At 48.0% G+C, this 13,337-nt stretch overlaps 1 protein-coding gene across 2 annotated transcripts in view; it reads right to left on the bottom strand.

Annotated features, from left to right (window-relative positions):
* TCP11L1 (t-complex 11 like 1) overlaps positions 1–11,994 on the bottom strand; it is a 41,146-nt gene extending 29,152 nt beyond the window's left edge. Inside the window, exons 1-2 of one of the 2 annotated variants that reach the window (XM_078148702.1) lie at positions 11,598–11,994; positions 3,885–4,049 (exon numbers count right to left, since the gene is read on the bottom strand). In XM_078148702.1, the coding sequence (XP_078004828.1) occupies positions 3,885–4,049; positions 11,598–11,853 (421 nt within the window). In that variant the 5' untranslated portion in view covers positions 11,854–11,994. The remainder of the gene's footprint in view (positions 1–3,884; positions 4,050–11,597) is intronic. The other variant, XM_020963925.2, reaches the window with a different exon arrangement.
* Positions 11,995–13,337: the final 1,343 nt, after the last annotated feature.

Here is a 13,337-nt window from a genome sequence, read left to right as displayed (position 1 = left end):
AGGAATAAGAGATTGGTTCACATATAATTCAGTCACTTACAACAAGAAAGCCAGCTGACAGAACTACTCCTCACCTGCACAGGACAGGCCATCCTGGTGGACCAAGTCGTTGAGAATGACAGATGCAGGGCAGAGAAGGACCTCCCAGGTCCATCCAGTCCACCTCCCTCATGCTGCAGGTGAGGAACAGAGGAGGCCAGGGACTCACCCAAGGTCACACAGATATCAGACCAAAAGTGAGCACAACACTAGAACGGAAGTAAGTGACTCACACTGACACAGCAAGTTCTCTGAGGTTTCTAAAGGGCTTTCTGCACTCCAATGCTTGAGATGTAGGTGGGGGCAGGTAGCACCATCTCCAGTCTACAAATAAGGAAACTGAGGCTCAGAGACCAAAGTCACATGGCTAGTTAAGTGTGAGAAGCAGGATTAGAACCCAGGCCTCCTGTTTCCAAACCCAGACTTATTTTCCTTTGTTATACTGCACTGCCTCTGATAAACTGCTCTTCTCCATTCTAGGGAGAGTTCTGCCTAATGAATCAGTGCTGGAAACACGGTGAGATTCTGGTTTTCAAAATCCCTCATCAGTCACTCAAAACTCCTGTCCTTATACACTGCCTCATGTTACAAGTTCTGAGATTACAGTTGACCTTTCATGAGTTGCTTTTTAAATGCGAGGCTTCTTGAGATGTTTTTTTTTTTCTGTGGGGGGAATAAGCATTTATATTAAATAACACCTACTATGAGCCTTGTGCTAAGCACTTTAACAAATATTATCTCATTTGCTCCTCACAACAACTCTGAGAGGTAGGCACTGTTGTTTATCCCCATTTTACAGCTAAGGAGATGAGGCAAACAGCAGTTCACTGACTTGCATGGGGTCTGAGGCTGAATTTGAACTCGGGTCTTCCTGACTCCAGGCAAACACTCTCTCCCCTGAGCCACTAGCTGCCTCAAAGCCCCCAACCTCAGCTTTATGACTGCTATGATCCATGCCCTGAGGTTGGCTCCTTGTGGGAAGGCTCCAGGAGATGGCTCATCACATCCAGTTTTTTCTCTTTGTAATCCTTGACTCAGAGGGTACTCATACTTCCTGCACCCAGGGGCTATAAATCCTCAGTTCACTCAGAAGGGAGAAAGGGCACGGGACACTGCAGCTGAGGAGGCCAAAAGGAGAACTGTAGTGAGTGGGAGGCACCCAGCTGCAGGGGCCAGGGAGCTGGCCTCCCATCGGCTGGGAGACCTTGGGGAAGCCTTCTCTTCTCTCTGGGCCTTTGGACTAGATGTCCCGTTCAGCCTCTTCAATGTCAAACCTCCTTTGTAAGGGGCATGGATTAGCTCAGGGAGTGTGCTGAGACACGGCAGTCCCAGACAAACGCCAGGTGCTACCCAGCAAAGAGAAACGGGAACAGATGAAAGAATTCTGATTTCCCTGGCAGGGCGAAGGGCAGCCAGTAACAAGACAAAGAATGACTGAGTCACAAATCAAAGAACTGTATATTATGGTCACAAATCAATTTTCACTGAGTCACCGAATCTCAGAGTTGGAAGGAATTTCTCAGCACACAGCAAATGCCTGCACCCCAAAAGAATCTCCCTTAGACTAGACATGTTGGCACTGAGCCCTTGCTCAAAGACTATTACGGTGGGGTGGGGGGGATCTGCTCCTTCCAGAGGCAGCCCCTCCCACACGTGTGACAAGCTTTCATTTTTAGTGAGGTTTTCCTGACATCAAGCGGGAACTTGTCTCTGTAAGGTCTTGTTCCCAGTTCTGCCCTCTGGGGCTACAGGGCCAATCTGAGCCCGCTTTCACACGGCACTCCTTCAACTACTTCACACAGAGCTGTCACAGTTCCCCCCCAGTCTTTTCCAGGCTAAATATCCTCCAGTTCCTTCAACTGACTGAGCCTCATCTGCTGACTCCCACACTCAGGGCAGCCAGGATAGTAAAGGAGTGGACACACCATGCCACGCTTTCCCGACACAAAGACAAAACAAAAAGAGTTCCTGCCTCCAGAGGGCTTACCTTCTCCTGGGGGATGAGACATCTAAACAGATGAATCGCCCGTGGGGTCATCCAAAGCTGGTCTCGGGTGACCTTTGGCACACCAGCACCAGTGTGTACTAATGAATGATAAATTCATTCATGAATATTAACGAATAAGCGGATTCATGAATTCCAAGATGACCCACATTTTAGGAGGGCCCTCCTCCATTCACTAAAAGGATGCTTGGAGGAAGAGGGAAACAATCACCTGGGAAGTGTTCTGAACAATTCAGGAGAGCGGGAAATGTTTGTACCCATCCCACCTCTCCGTCCAGTGCATTTTAAAAGAGATATCATCATTCTCACATTCCTAAACTATGACAGTCCTTCCAAAAAAAAGCAAACACCTCAGTTTTGGGCACATTTGCCAATTGTTTTAGTAGCCTGCAAAAAAAAAATCACAGGTTGGGGCAGCTTCTGGGGGGCACATGGAAACCACCCTGTGATACAGCCTCAGCACTTAAGGTGGCAGACTCATCCAAGGAAGTCCTTTCAAACTCACGGGAGCCAAGACCTCGGCCCCGGGGATAGGATTCAGCCAAGTCACAGACATGCACAGACCAACACACACTGTCACCTGCTCAACCCTGGAGGGAAACGAAAAAGTCAGACTCTCAATCCCCTTCTTAGGTCAATGAGAACGACACATTTCACACACTGTGTGGTAGTTTTCTCATCTGTAAAATGGGGAGAATCGACCTGAAAGGATTGTTGCGAGGATCAAGGGAGATGATACATGTAAAGCACCATGTAAATTGTTTAAAAAAAAAAGTAGGCAGAGAGGCAGAATAGAGTAGGAGAAAGAGTCCTGGACCTGGTGCCGGGAGAGACCCAAGTTCAAATCCCACCTTTGAAATCTATTCATTATATAACAATAGGCAAGTCAGCCTCACTGAGTCTCAGTCTGTCCATCTATAAAATGGCAGCAGTGCTCTGGTAGGAGTTGCACTGAAAGGCACTTGTGCGGATCAAACAGTAATGGATTTGAAGTACTATACAAATGCCAATTATCCTCTCCTCTCAGTACGGGGAGGGGACTAAGGGTGCGAACATGTGCTGTCAGGTATCATTGCTCGGTTGTTGATTTTGTTCCATTTCTCATTTATCAAAGGGTAGAGTTCAATGGAGGTGAATGAAAGGGTAGATGGAGAAATGACTGCTGTAACCCCTCTCCCCCAAAGGCACTAAATAACTAAAAGACAAGTAGAATATGATTAAGAACCCTGGGAAGTGATGAGGCACAGTGGAAAGAATCTTGGCTTTGGAGTCAAAGGACCTGGATTCAAATCCTCCCTTGAATGGTTGGTACCAGTATGACCTTGAGCAAAACACATAACTCTGGGCCTCAGTTTCCTCCTCTTTAACATGAGGGGGATGATGACCCCTCTGAGACCCTCTGCAGCTCTAAATCTAAGACCCTATGCTTCAACTTTTTAAAAATAAAAGGCCATGGGAAACCAATTTGGAAGGGAAAAAAAGGCATATAAATGTTAGTGATTATCATTGCTTTTGTCTACTTCTACCAAGACGTCCAGAGAAGCTGCGCTGCTCCGGAGGATACAGAAAGGACGGCTGATCTGTTAATTCTAAAATATTCATTTCCTATGTAACTGAAACCCTGCAGGACTCCCCCTGACAGGGCAATGAGCCAAGTCCTGCCGGACAAGGACAAGCTGCTTTTCTCCAATGTTAATTACTGGCCACATCTGTACCCTTAAATCACATGCCGCTTAATGCATGCAGCGTGTGTGCCAGTTACAGGCTAACGTGCCCAGCCTTCGGGGACCAGGACTGTCCCTCTGCTGCTGGTGACCTAGGAAAGGGGGCTCATGCTTACATTGCGGCCTTGGCAGTCTCTGCGGGCTGGGAGTGCTCTGCCGGATCCTCTTTCGGATGGATTCATCAGCCCCATCTACACCATCTTCCAGAGTTCCCTCTGAATCGCTTGGGTGAGGCTTGTCGTCACGGTTCTTGGACATCCTCAACAGGTTGATACGATTTCCTAGGAAAGGGGAAAACAATCACCACCACAGTCACAACAAAGGAGTCACTGTTTTGTTCCTGGGACTCGGGCCATCCCTTCCCTCGCAGTAAAATGAGGAGAAAGGACAAGATGAGGTTGCCCGAACTACCCCATTAACACCTGCGGGTTCCACGTGAGAGGATGCTCTAGACTCCTGGACATCACCACTTCTAACAGAGCCCCATGGTTGGGACACATTGACCCACCCTCAAGAAATAAGAACCACAATAAGGACAGAACAAAGATCTGAACTGGAATCACGGGACCTGAGTTCAGATTCCGACACCGCCAATTACTGCATGTGGAACCTTGGGTAAGTCATTCAACAGCCTTAGCAAGTGGAAGAACGAATCCGGGTCACGGTTTCTGAAGGACAACAGGCCATGGCCCTGCTGGTGTAGGTAGATTTACAGCCGCCTGGATCAGGCCCTTCCTCATCCCTTCTTACTCAGACTACCTGAAGTCTCTTTCTTCCGACTATAGAACTTCCAAGCTGAGATTGGAAAGAAATCTTCGCAAAGCTTGACTCCAATCAGGTCAGCCCTCTACTCAAACACCTCCTGTAGAGACCTACTCTGCACCTAATGAAGTCTCTACTCCTGGCTCTGGCATTCAAGGCCCTGATATAGTAGAACCAGAGGGCAAACCAGAAATCGAAAGAATCCCAGAGTTGCACAGCTGGGAAGTGTCTGCGGCCGGATTTGAATTCAGGTTTTCCTGACTCCTGTGTTCGGGCCCTGGGCCACCCAGCTACCCTTATCCTACGGCCCTGCCTCATATGATCCCTTCACATACCACATTCCAGCCAAACGGACTTTTCTCTCTATTCTCTCGCCCTGTCTTCTCCTTCCATCTCAGTGCCTTTGTCCCCACCATCACTCATACCTGGAATTACTTCCCATTATCTCTATCTCTTCTGCAAAGTGAGGGCGCTGGACTCTAGACTCCCATGACCCCAAGTTAACAGGTAGAGAGTCTGAGATAATATTTGGAAAGTGCTTAGCACAGAGCCTGGTGCACAGCAGGCACTTAATACTAGTGTCCTTCCTTCCTAATGATGTCATTCTCTTCCTTTAACATCCAGTTTAGATGACACCTCCCCCATGAAGCCAGTCAACTAGCACTTTTTAAGCACCTACGTTGTGCCAGGCACTGTGCTAAGCCGTGGGAATGAAAAGAAAAGCCAAAAAAAAAAGAGCCAGTCATTTTTTTCCAGAAGCTCCCGATCTGACAGGGAGACAGCACACAAAAATCTGTGTCCAAATAAGACATACACAGGCTAAAGTGGGGGAAAGGGGTCCCAGAGGGAAAGCACCAAGACTGGGGAGGACTGGGAAAGGCGGCTTCTTGTAGAAGGGAGACTTCAGCTGAGACTTGAAGGAAGCCAGGGAAGCCAGGAGGTGGAGACGAGGAGAGAGAGAGAGAGAGTTCCAGGTAATGAGGACATCCAGGGAAAATGCATGAGTTAGGGGGCCTTGTCACTGGGTCACGGAGAACAGGGAGGGGACTAAGGCATAAAGAGATGGGAGAGGTAGGAAGGGGCTAGGCTAGGAAGGGGTTTAAAAGCTAAACAGAGGATTTGAAAGCCCTTTATTAGAGATAATAAGGAGCCACTGGAGTTTACTGAATAGGGAGGAGACACGATCAGACCTGCGCTTCAAGAAAATCACTCTGGCAGCTGAATGGAAGGTGGGGGAGAGAGCTGAGGCAAGCAGACCCACCGGCTGTCTCAGTAGCCGGGCAGGAGGGGATGGGGGCCTGTGAGTCCGAGGAGAGAAGGGGTCTATGGGAGAGGTCACGAAGGCAGAAATGACAGACCCTTCACAGCTGACGGCTATGGTAGGGGCAAGAGGAGGTGATGCTACCTGGAGTTGGAGCTGGGGTGGCTGGAAGCATGGTGGGACCCTTGACAATAATGGGGAAGTCAGGAAGAGGGGAAGGGTTTGGGGGAAAGGTAACAAGTGCAGTTTGGCACACTCTGAGTTTCGGGTGTCTGCGGGACACCCAGTTTGAGATATCTAATAGGCAGTCGACAAGAGACTGGAAGTTGGACAGCAAACCATGGGAGCCGATGAGACCACCAAACGGCATCGTGCAGAGAAAGGGCAGGGCCGTGAAGTCTTTCCGAAGGCCAGGGCCTCCCCAGCTGAAAACAGTTTGTCTTCTCGTTCTTTGTGGCCTAAGTGTCTCCTGGCTCCTACCCAACTACTGTCCTAGTGACTTGTGTGCTTGTGCCAATAGACTATGAGCTCCTCGAGGGCAGGGCCTGTGTGAGGCCTTCCACCTAATAAGCACTAGATAAATGTTTGCTGACCTGAAGCAGACAGCTTAGGAACCATATGCCTAGGAAGTCTTTGCAAAAAATGTCTTGGTTATATGTTATATGTTCATATGTTTATATGTTCACATGCTTATATGTTCAAAGAAAAGAGGAACATGGGAAGATCAGTGAAGGGAGCCAGGGTCAGAGATCCCGAGCTTGATTCCCAGCTCCGCCACCTTCTACCTGTATCATTTCATCTGAGCCTCAGTTTCCTCACCTGTAAAATGAGGAGGGAGCAATAATGAAATCTAAGAGGCAAACTCCGCAGAATGAAAAGGCATCAGAAGGGGATGTGGAGGCAAGAAGGATATCACTGTCATTATTTTGTTAAGATATAATTTTTTAAAAAACTGTACATAATTTGGCGCTTAGGGTCGTACAGGTGATTGTTCTGTTTTGTGGATGATTACTGTTAACAATAAGGCATAAGATGAGCACATTAAAAAGGAATTCCAGACTTTCCTTTAGGAAAGCAGGTGGGAGAGTGAAGTGGGAAACCTTGGACCAGAGTGGGGTGTGGGGGTGGGGTGGCTAGGCTTTGGGGCCTAAGTAAGCCAGTCTAACACTCCACTCTTTTGTCTGGATTGGGGCACATCCTAAGCCCTGCTGTCACAGGGGCTTCTAATGGATTAGTTGGGTTTTTTCCCCAGGTCCCTTGCTGTCCTGGGATGTTAACAACCACAACCGAGGGGGAGGTGTGTGGGGAACAGGACATCATGTTTTTTTCAACAGGGATATCCACTGCTGAAAATAATTGGCATCTGGACCATCTTAAGCCATGGAATAACAAAGAGCACCTCCACAAACACTAATTAGACTCCATCCCCCCAGCTGGATCATGATCAAAGCTCAGCCCTGAAGCTTTAGGGAAGCCACCGAGCAGCCTGTGCTCAGCAGGGCAAAGAGAAGGATCCCATATCATATTCATCTGAGACCTGAGGAGGAACTCCAGGCAAGGGAATGGACCGGCTGGCAATGGAAGTGGAATTTTCCAGGCCTGCATCAATAACACTAGAGTTTGGTGACTGTATCTTTCCTCTTTCTGTCTGGGCGGCGGGGGGAAAGGTACTGAAACTCTCTGATGCTTCCTCCTTCCCCAGTGCCCCTACTCTAAACAGGATCCAAAATGCCCTAACTCTGTCGACGTTGTTTTTGTCACCGTTCCATAACCATGGGATCCTTAACATTCTCTGTGCCCAGGACCCCTCAGGCGATGGCACTACGGTGACCCCCTTCTTATTAAGTGTTTTTAAATGCATAAAACAAGATATACAGGATTACAAAAGAAACCAATTATGTTGAAATAGCCACTGAAATAATAAGACCAGTTCTCCAGGCTAGAAAGCCCTGCATTAGCAGGATATTTTATGTGAGGAAGCAAAAACATATGATTTGGGACATCCAGAGCCCAGACTAAGAGGCCACTGAGTTCATCCCCTCCCTCATTTTACAGTTGTAGAAACTCGGACATATAGAGATCAAGTGACTCAGCCAGGGTCACACTGCTAGTGTCTGCATTGGGATTTAAACCCAGGCCCACCCGATTCCAAATCCCCAGCACTCTGTCCACTGTCAACAGGACCAGGGGACCTTAACAGTCCTTAACACCACTACTCTGCACAGTGAGAGGCAGAAGCAAGACCTAGGTTTCTTCTGCTCATTCTCATATCTCTGCTTTAAGGACTTGTGATTTTGCCAGCCACACCTCCATGGAGACAGAGCCATCAGCCAAGCAAACAAAAATATATTTATTAAACCATTACCATGTGCCAAAGCACTGGGGAGACAAAGAAAAAGTGAAAAAATAGGCCTTGCCCTCAGGGAGCTTACATTCTAATAGGGAGATAATACATATAAATAAGTGTACAAGACATACAGAGTAGATGGAAGAACGTCTTCAAAAGGAAGGCATGGCTAGCATGATAACTAGTAAACATTTTATATGTCTATACATATTTATATATGTGTGTACGTATATATTGTAGTATATAGTTATATATATATATATTATATATAATATATATATATATATATATATATATATATATATATCACATTGTATATATTCATTATACAGTTATCCCATCCACCTTTCAACTTTCCCCATCAAGGTTTCAACATATTGTAGGTCAGTGTAAGAAATTAAACGGGAATTTTGGGCAAGTTTCAAAGAAGCCGCAGACAGCAAGCAAGTGTCAGCAAACGACACAGAAAAAGTTTAGAAATTCAGAAATAAATAAAATACACCTATACTATTGTATAATATCAACATATTTTATCTTTTAATACTATAATAATTCAGACTTCTCCTCTGGCATAAAGGCAGGGCCAAAAAATTTTATGAGGATTTTCTAGGTGGGCGGTGAGGGGCGCTGTACCCCTAACTATACATACTACTATATATATATATATATATGCCATTGTGTATGTATTATATACAATATACACTGTTGTATATATAATAGTGTATGCATTATACATATTGTGTATATATTCTATATACATATTTTTATATATATATATAATATATACATACACACAATATATATACATATATAGATATAGATATAGATATAGATATAGATATAGATATAATAGATATAGATATAGATATAGATATTGTATCCATAGATAGATAAAGGACTTGACAGGTTTACTCATTTCATTGGTACAGTGGACTCTCAGATGAGGAAAGTCCCTCTTCCAATCCAGACCTACATCTTATAGAGACTAAAAGATTAAGTTTCTTGCCCAGGTCCATTATATCAGTATGTTTCAGAGGTAGGCCTTGAACCCAGATCTTCCTATTTCTGCAGCACTGTCTCTCATATGTTTATAAAACTCCACATTGATGGGGCTGTTGGGAAACAGGCACTTATATACATTGTTGGCGGACTGGCATAAACATTTTGGGAAGGCAATACACAATCAGAGCTTTGACGTTGACCCAGTGGATTCTAATGTTAGCACTTCATTGTAAAACATGACAAAAGGGGGGAAAGGACCTATTTGTATGAAAATATTCATAGCTACTCTCTCTAAATATATACAAACATATATAGATACACATATAATTGAAACAACCTATACTGCCAACAATTTGAAAATCACTAAATAAATTATGAGAAACAGTAAGATGTTTCAAATAGAAGGCCAGCTTTGGAGTTCAGAAGACTTGGGTTCAAGTCCTGTCTCTGATATATATCTACTCTGTGTTCATAGGCAAATCTGTATGACCTTGGACAAGTTCCTTGGACAAGCTTCTGAGCCTCAGTTTCCTCATCTGTATAATGAGGGGGTTGGACAACTAAACTCCCTTCCAGTTCTAAACTTATGATCCTATAAAGTGCCCTAAGCAACTCTGTAACACCTTAAGTTATTTGTATCAATGGAGACATTTATACCAATAAAATCCTAGGTCTGGATCCATACTCCTTTGTCCCCAAAGATATTAATGTAATGGAATATCATGGTGCCATGAACATGACAAACATGAAGCAAATAAAGAAATCTGGAAAGACCTACCAAGAAATAACGAAAACTGAAAGCAGCAGACTCAGAACTGCACACATATTGACAACTAGATAAGAAAGAAAGAAAGAAAGAAAGAAAGAAAGAAAGAAAGAAAGAAAGAAAGAAAGAAAGAAAGAAAGAAAGAAGAAAGAAGGAAGGAAGGAAGGAAGGAAGGAAGGAAGGAAGGAAGGAAGGAAGGAAGATGAGAAAGCCAGAAGTAGCAGAATTTCTGACAGGCATAGAAAATAAACACTAAACAAAAACTTTTTTTGTCTATTTGTTAAATTACTTGGTTCTACCTTGTTAAATGCTAAGATTTTTGTACAAAAAAATTAATTCATTATTTTGTATAGCAGATTGTATTTGCTGAATCATTAGTTCATAATTTTTTTTTTAATTTAAAGAAAAGTTGTTCCCCATGTTCGCCTAAAGCTCACCATACCCCTACCCCACATCCATCTGGGGTGGCCAGCATCGCACGGGGAGAGCCACAAGCCATTCCCCCTTGATTCAGGGGCTGGGCTGCTGGACAGCTCTGTTCCCCCATCACCTGCCCACCACACTCTCCAGAGACCCTGCAGACCCCATTACTTGCCCCATTTCTGTGCCCCAAAGTTCCCTTCGCCCCCTTCATCCTCTCCCCTCTCACTCCATACTCAGTAGCCCGGGGCCTCGCCATCCCCCCCCCCACTCCACCACTTCACTGTTCTACCCTTAGGACTTTCTGGACTCTCCATCTGTCCTGGAGGTGAATTGTTTGTTACACGTGCCAGCTCCTCCCACTAAAGCGTGAGCTCCCTGACAGCAGGGGCTCTTGCTGTTTGTATTCCCAGTCCTCTGGACAGGGCTTGGAACACAGCAAATGCTTAATCAATGCTTCCCCCCCCCATTCATTCATTCATTCATTTATTCGTTCCTTCACTATGGCCAATCTGATGATGAGCTTTTAATCTCATACTACGCAAATCAACTGTGGCCCAAGTTCAAGTTCCAGCTGTCTTCAGAGCCTCGCCCACCTGGACTCCTAGAGCTCTGATTCGCTGTAGTCATTGACATTTATATAACATGCATCTAAAGGACAGTTATCCTCTTTATTTTCCCAACTGGCCCGTAGGTTCTAGACAACACAGTCTCTGCAACTCCTTATAGACAATGAGTATTTTCAGAGGCGTGCCACGGAAAGAGTCGGTGGGATCTGGGTCGGAACCCCAATGGGGGCAAAGTGATAACACTGGAAAAGAACGAAGGATCTTGTAGGGGACGCCACAGTGCACAGAGTCATGAAGACCTGAGTTCAAATCCAGATTCATCCACTTCCTAGCTGGGTGACCCGAGGCAAGTCACTCCGCCTCTGCCTGCCTCAATTTCTCCCATCTGTAAAATGGGGCCTATAATGGCTGCTGCCTCGCAGGGTGGCGGCGGGGATAAAATGAGAGGATGATTTAAAGGGGTTGGCCCGGCGCCCGGCACACAGTAGGCGCACACGGACGTTCGCTCCAGCCCCCGGGGGAGCGGAGATGACTTCCCTTTGTCCTCAGCACCCGTGCTCTTCACCCTCAGCTAGGCCCTCCTCCGGTCCCCGAAGCACAGCCCGTGCAATGCCCGGGCGGCTCCTCCCGCCCAAGGATGCTCTCGGGAGGCCGCAGCCTCCCCGCCCCTTCCCCCCGGCCCCACGCCCAGGGCCCCTCAGCTTACCGCGAGCCGCGCCGGGGGCCCAGAGGCTCGGGAGCACTCACTACCGTGACTCAGGCGGACGCTGGAGCGGGAGCAGGGGCGGCAGCGGGCAGGAGGCGGGCCCAGAGCAGCCGAGCCCCGCGCGCCTCTCGCTGGGAAGCCGCCCAACGGTCCTCGGCGGACTGGGGGCGGGGAACGCGGGAGCACGGCGCCGCCGCCTACAGCGCACAGGGAGGCGCCATCTTGTTGTACGGAAGCGCGAGGGGCGCGCATGCGCGGAGCCTGCGGCCGCCTGCTCCGCCCCGCCCCTCCTGACTCAGTGCTCCTCGCGGCTGCCCGGGGACAATGGCCGCAGCCACCCTCGGGATGCAGTTGCTCTTCTTTTAAATCACAGTTATTAACAGAAACGAGAACTTTAACCACGGATACCACAAGCCTTGCTTAGCATCGCTTACGTGTCCATGACGTTACCGCAGGCGGGGTGAGGGTTGAGGCTGCTCCAGCCCATGGTCCGAGGACCTCCCTGCCCCCGGGCTCCTCTTTAGCTCTTAGGAAGCAGAACTTCAAGGCCCGCTTTAGCGCGCAGCTGCAGCTTCCCAGCTTCGGGGTCCAGCCTGCCCTCTTTGGGCCCCCTCCTCCCCCTGCCCTTCCCGAGGTTGGGGAGGAGGGGCGTGGAGAAGAGGAAGACCAAGCAGCAGCTGACCTTAATGCACTGCAGAATTTGGTGCTGGAAAACACCAGAGACAGCGATCAGCGTCCAAAAGTTTAGAGTTGCAAGAAGTTCCTGGTCACCCAAGAAGTCGATGGCAAAGGAAGCATCTGCACCGCGTGCAGAGCTGCCCCCGAATCTGGCACTCCCTCCTCCCGTGTTTCAGGCCACCCTCCCAACCCCCCTTTAAAAACAACCCAGACTAGCTCGGGGTCCCCCAGAAGGTTTCCCTTGGGCTCAGCAGGCAGGGGAGGGGGCATCTGCCCTAGTAGCTGGGGGCCACAGTTGCCTCCAGTGACCTTTTCCTGCCAGTTTTTTCCCCCTTAGGCAGTTGGGGTTAAGTGACTTGCCCAAGGTCACACAACTAGTACGTGTCAAGTGTGTGAGGCCGGATCTGAACTCGGGTCCTCCCGACTTCAAGGCCAGAGCTCTATCCACTGCTTCAGCTAGCTGCCCCTTTTTCCTGCCAGTTTCAGCCCCTCTCCCTGAGGATGTCCTGAGCATCTCCCTGAGGATGTCCTGAGCATCTCCCCACGTCCCACACAGCCCCAGCCGGGAGCCACGGCCGCGTGGTCCTGGCCCCTCCTGCTCCTAACAGGAGGCTCGCGCGGGCGGGACGCGCCGTCTGGGCGTTCAGTCGTGTCCGACTCTTCGTGACCCCGTCTGAGGTTTTCTGGGCGGAGATCCTGGAGCGGTTTAGCCGTGGCCGCTCAAATTTCCCTAAGGGGAAGGTGCCATTTAGTTACTTGTCTGCTGTCACCCACAAAATGGGTCTAGCGGGGCTTTTAGCGGACTTCGTTTCACAAGCATCATTCCTGCCAACCTGAGTCATCCCTGCCTCCTTGTCCCATGCCTCGGTCTCCTCACACTGCTTATGACCCGAGACATCTGAGGACTAGCTGGTCCTTGGTGATGGCTGAAGGAAGTTCAGGAGGGGGTGGGCAAACAAGACAGTTGTTACTGTGTTAAATTAAAAATACATGGGGGAGAGGGGAACTGCCTAACAGCTTACGAATTCACATACAATCATTTCTGCATTTTAAACATC

Source organism: Phascolarctos cinereus, unplaced genomic scaffold (assembly GCF_003287225.1).
Source record: "Phascolarctos cinereus isolate Bilbo 61053 unplaced genomic scaffold, phaCin_HiC Scaffold_9;HRSCAF=440, whole genome shotgun sequence".
NCBI classification, from domain to species: Eukaryota; Metazoa; Chordata; class Mammalia; order Diprotodontia; family Phascolarctidae; genus Phascolarctos; species Phascolarctos cinereus.
Note: the sequence above shows the minus strand (reverse complement) of the source record. Positions and strands in the feature narration are given on the sequence as shown.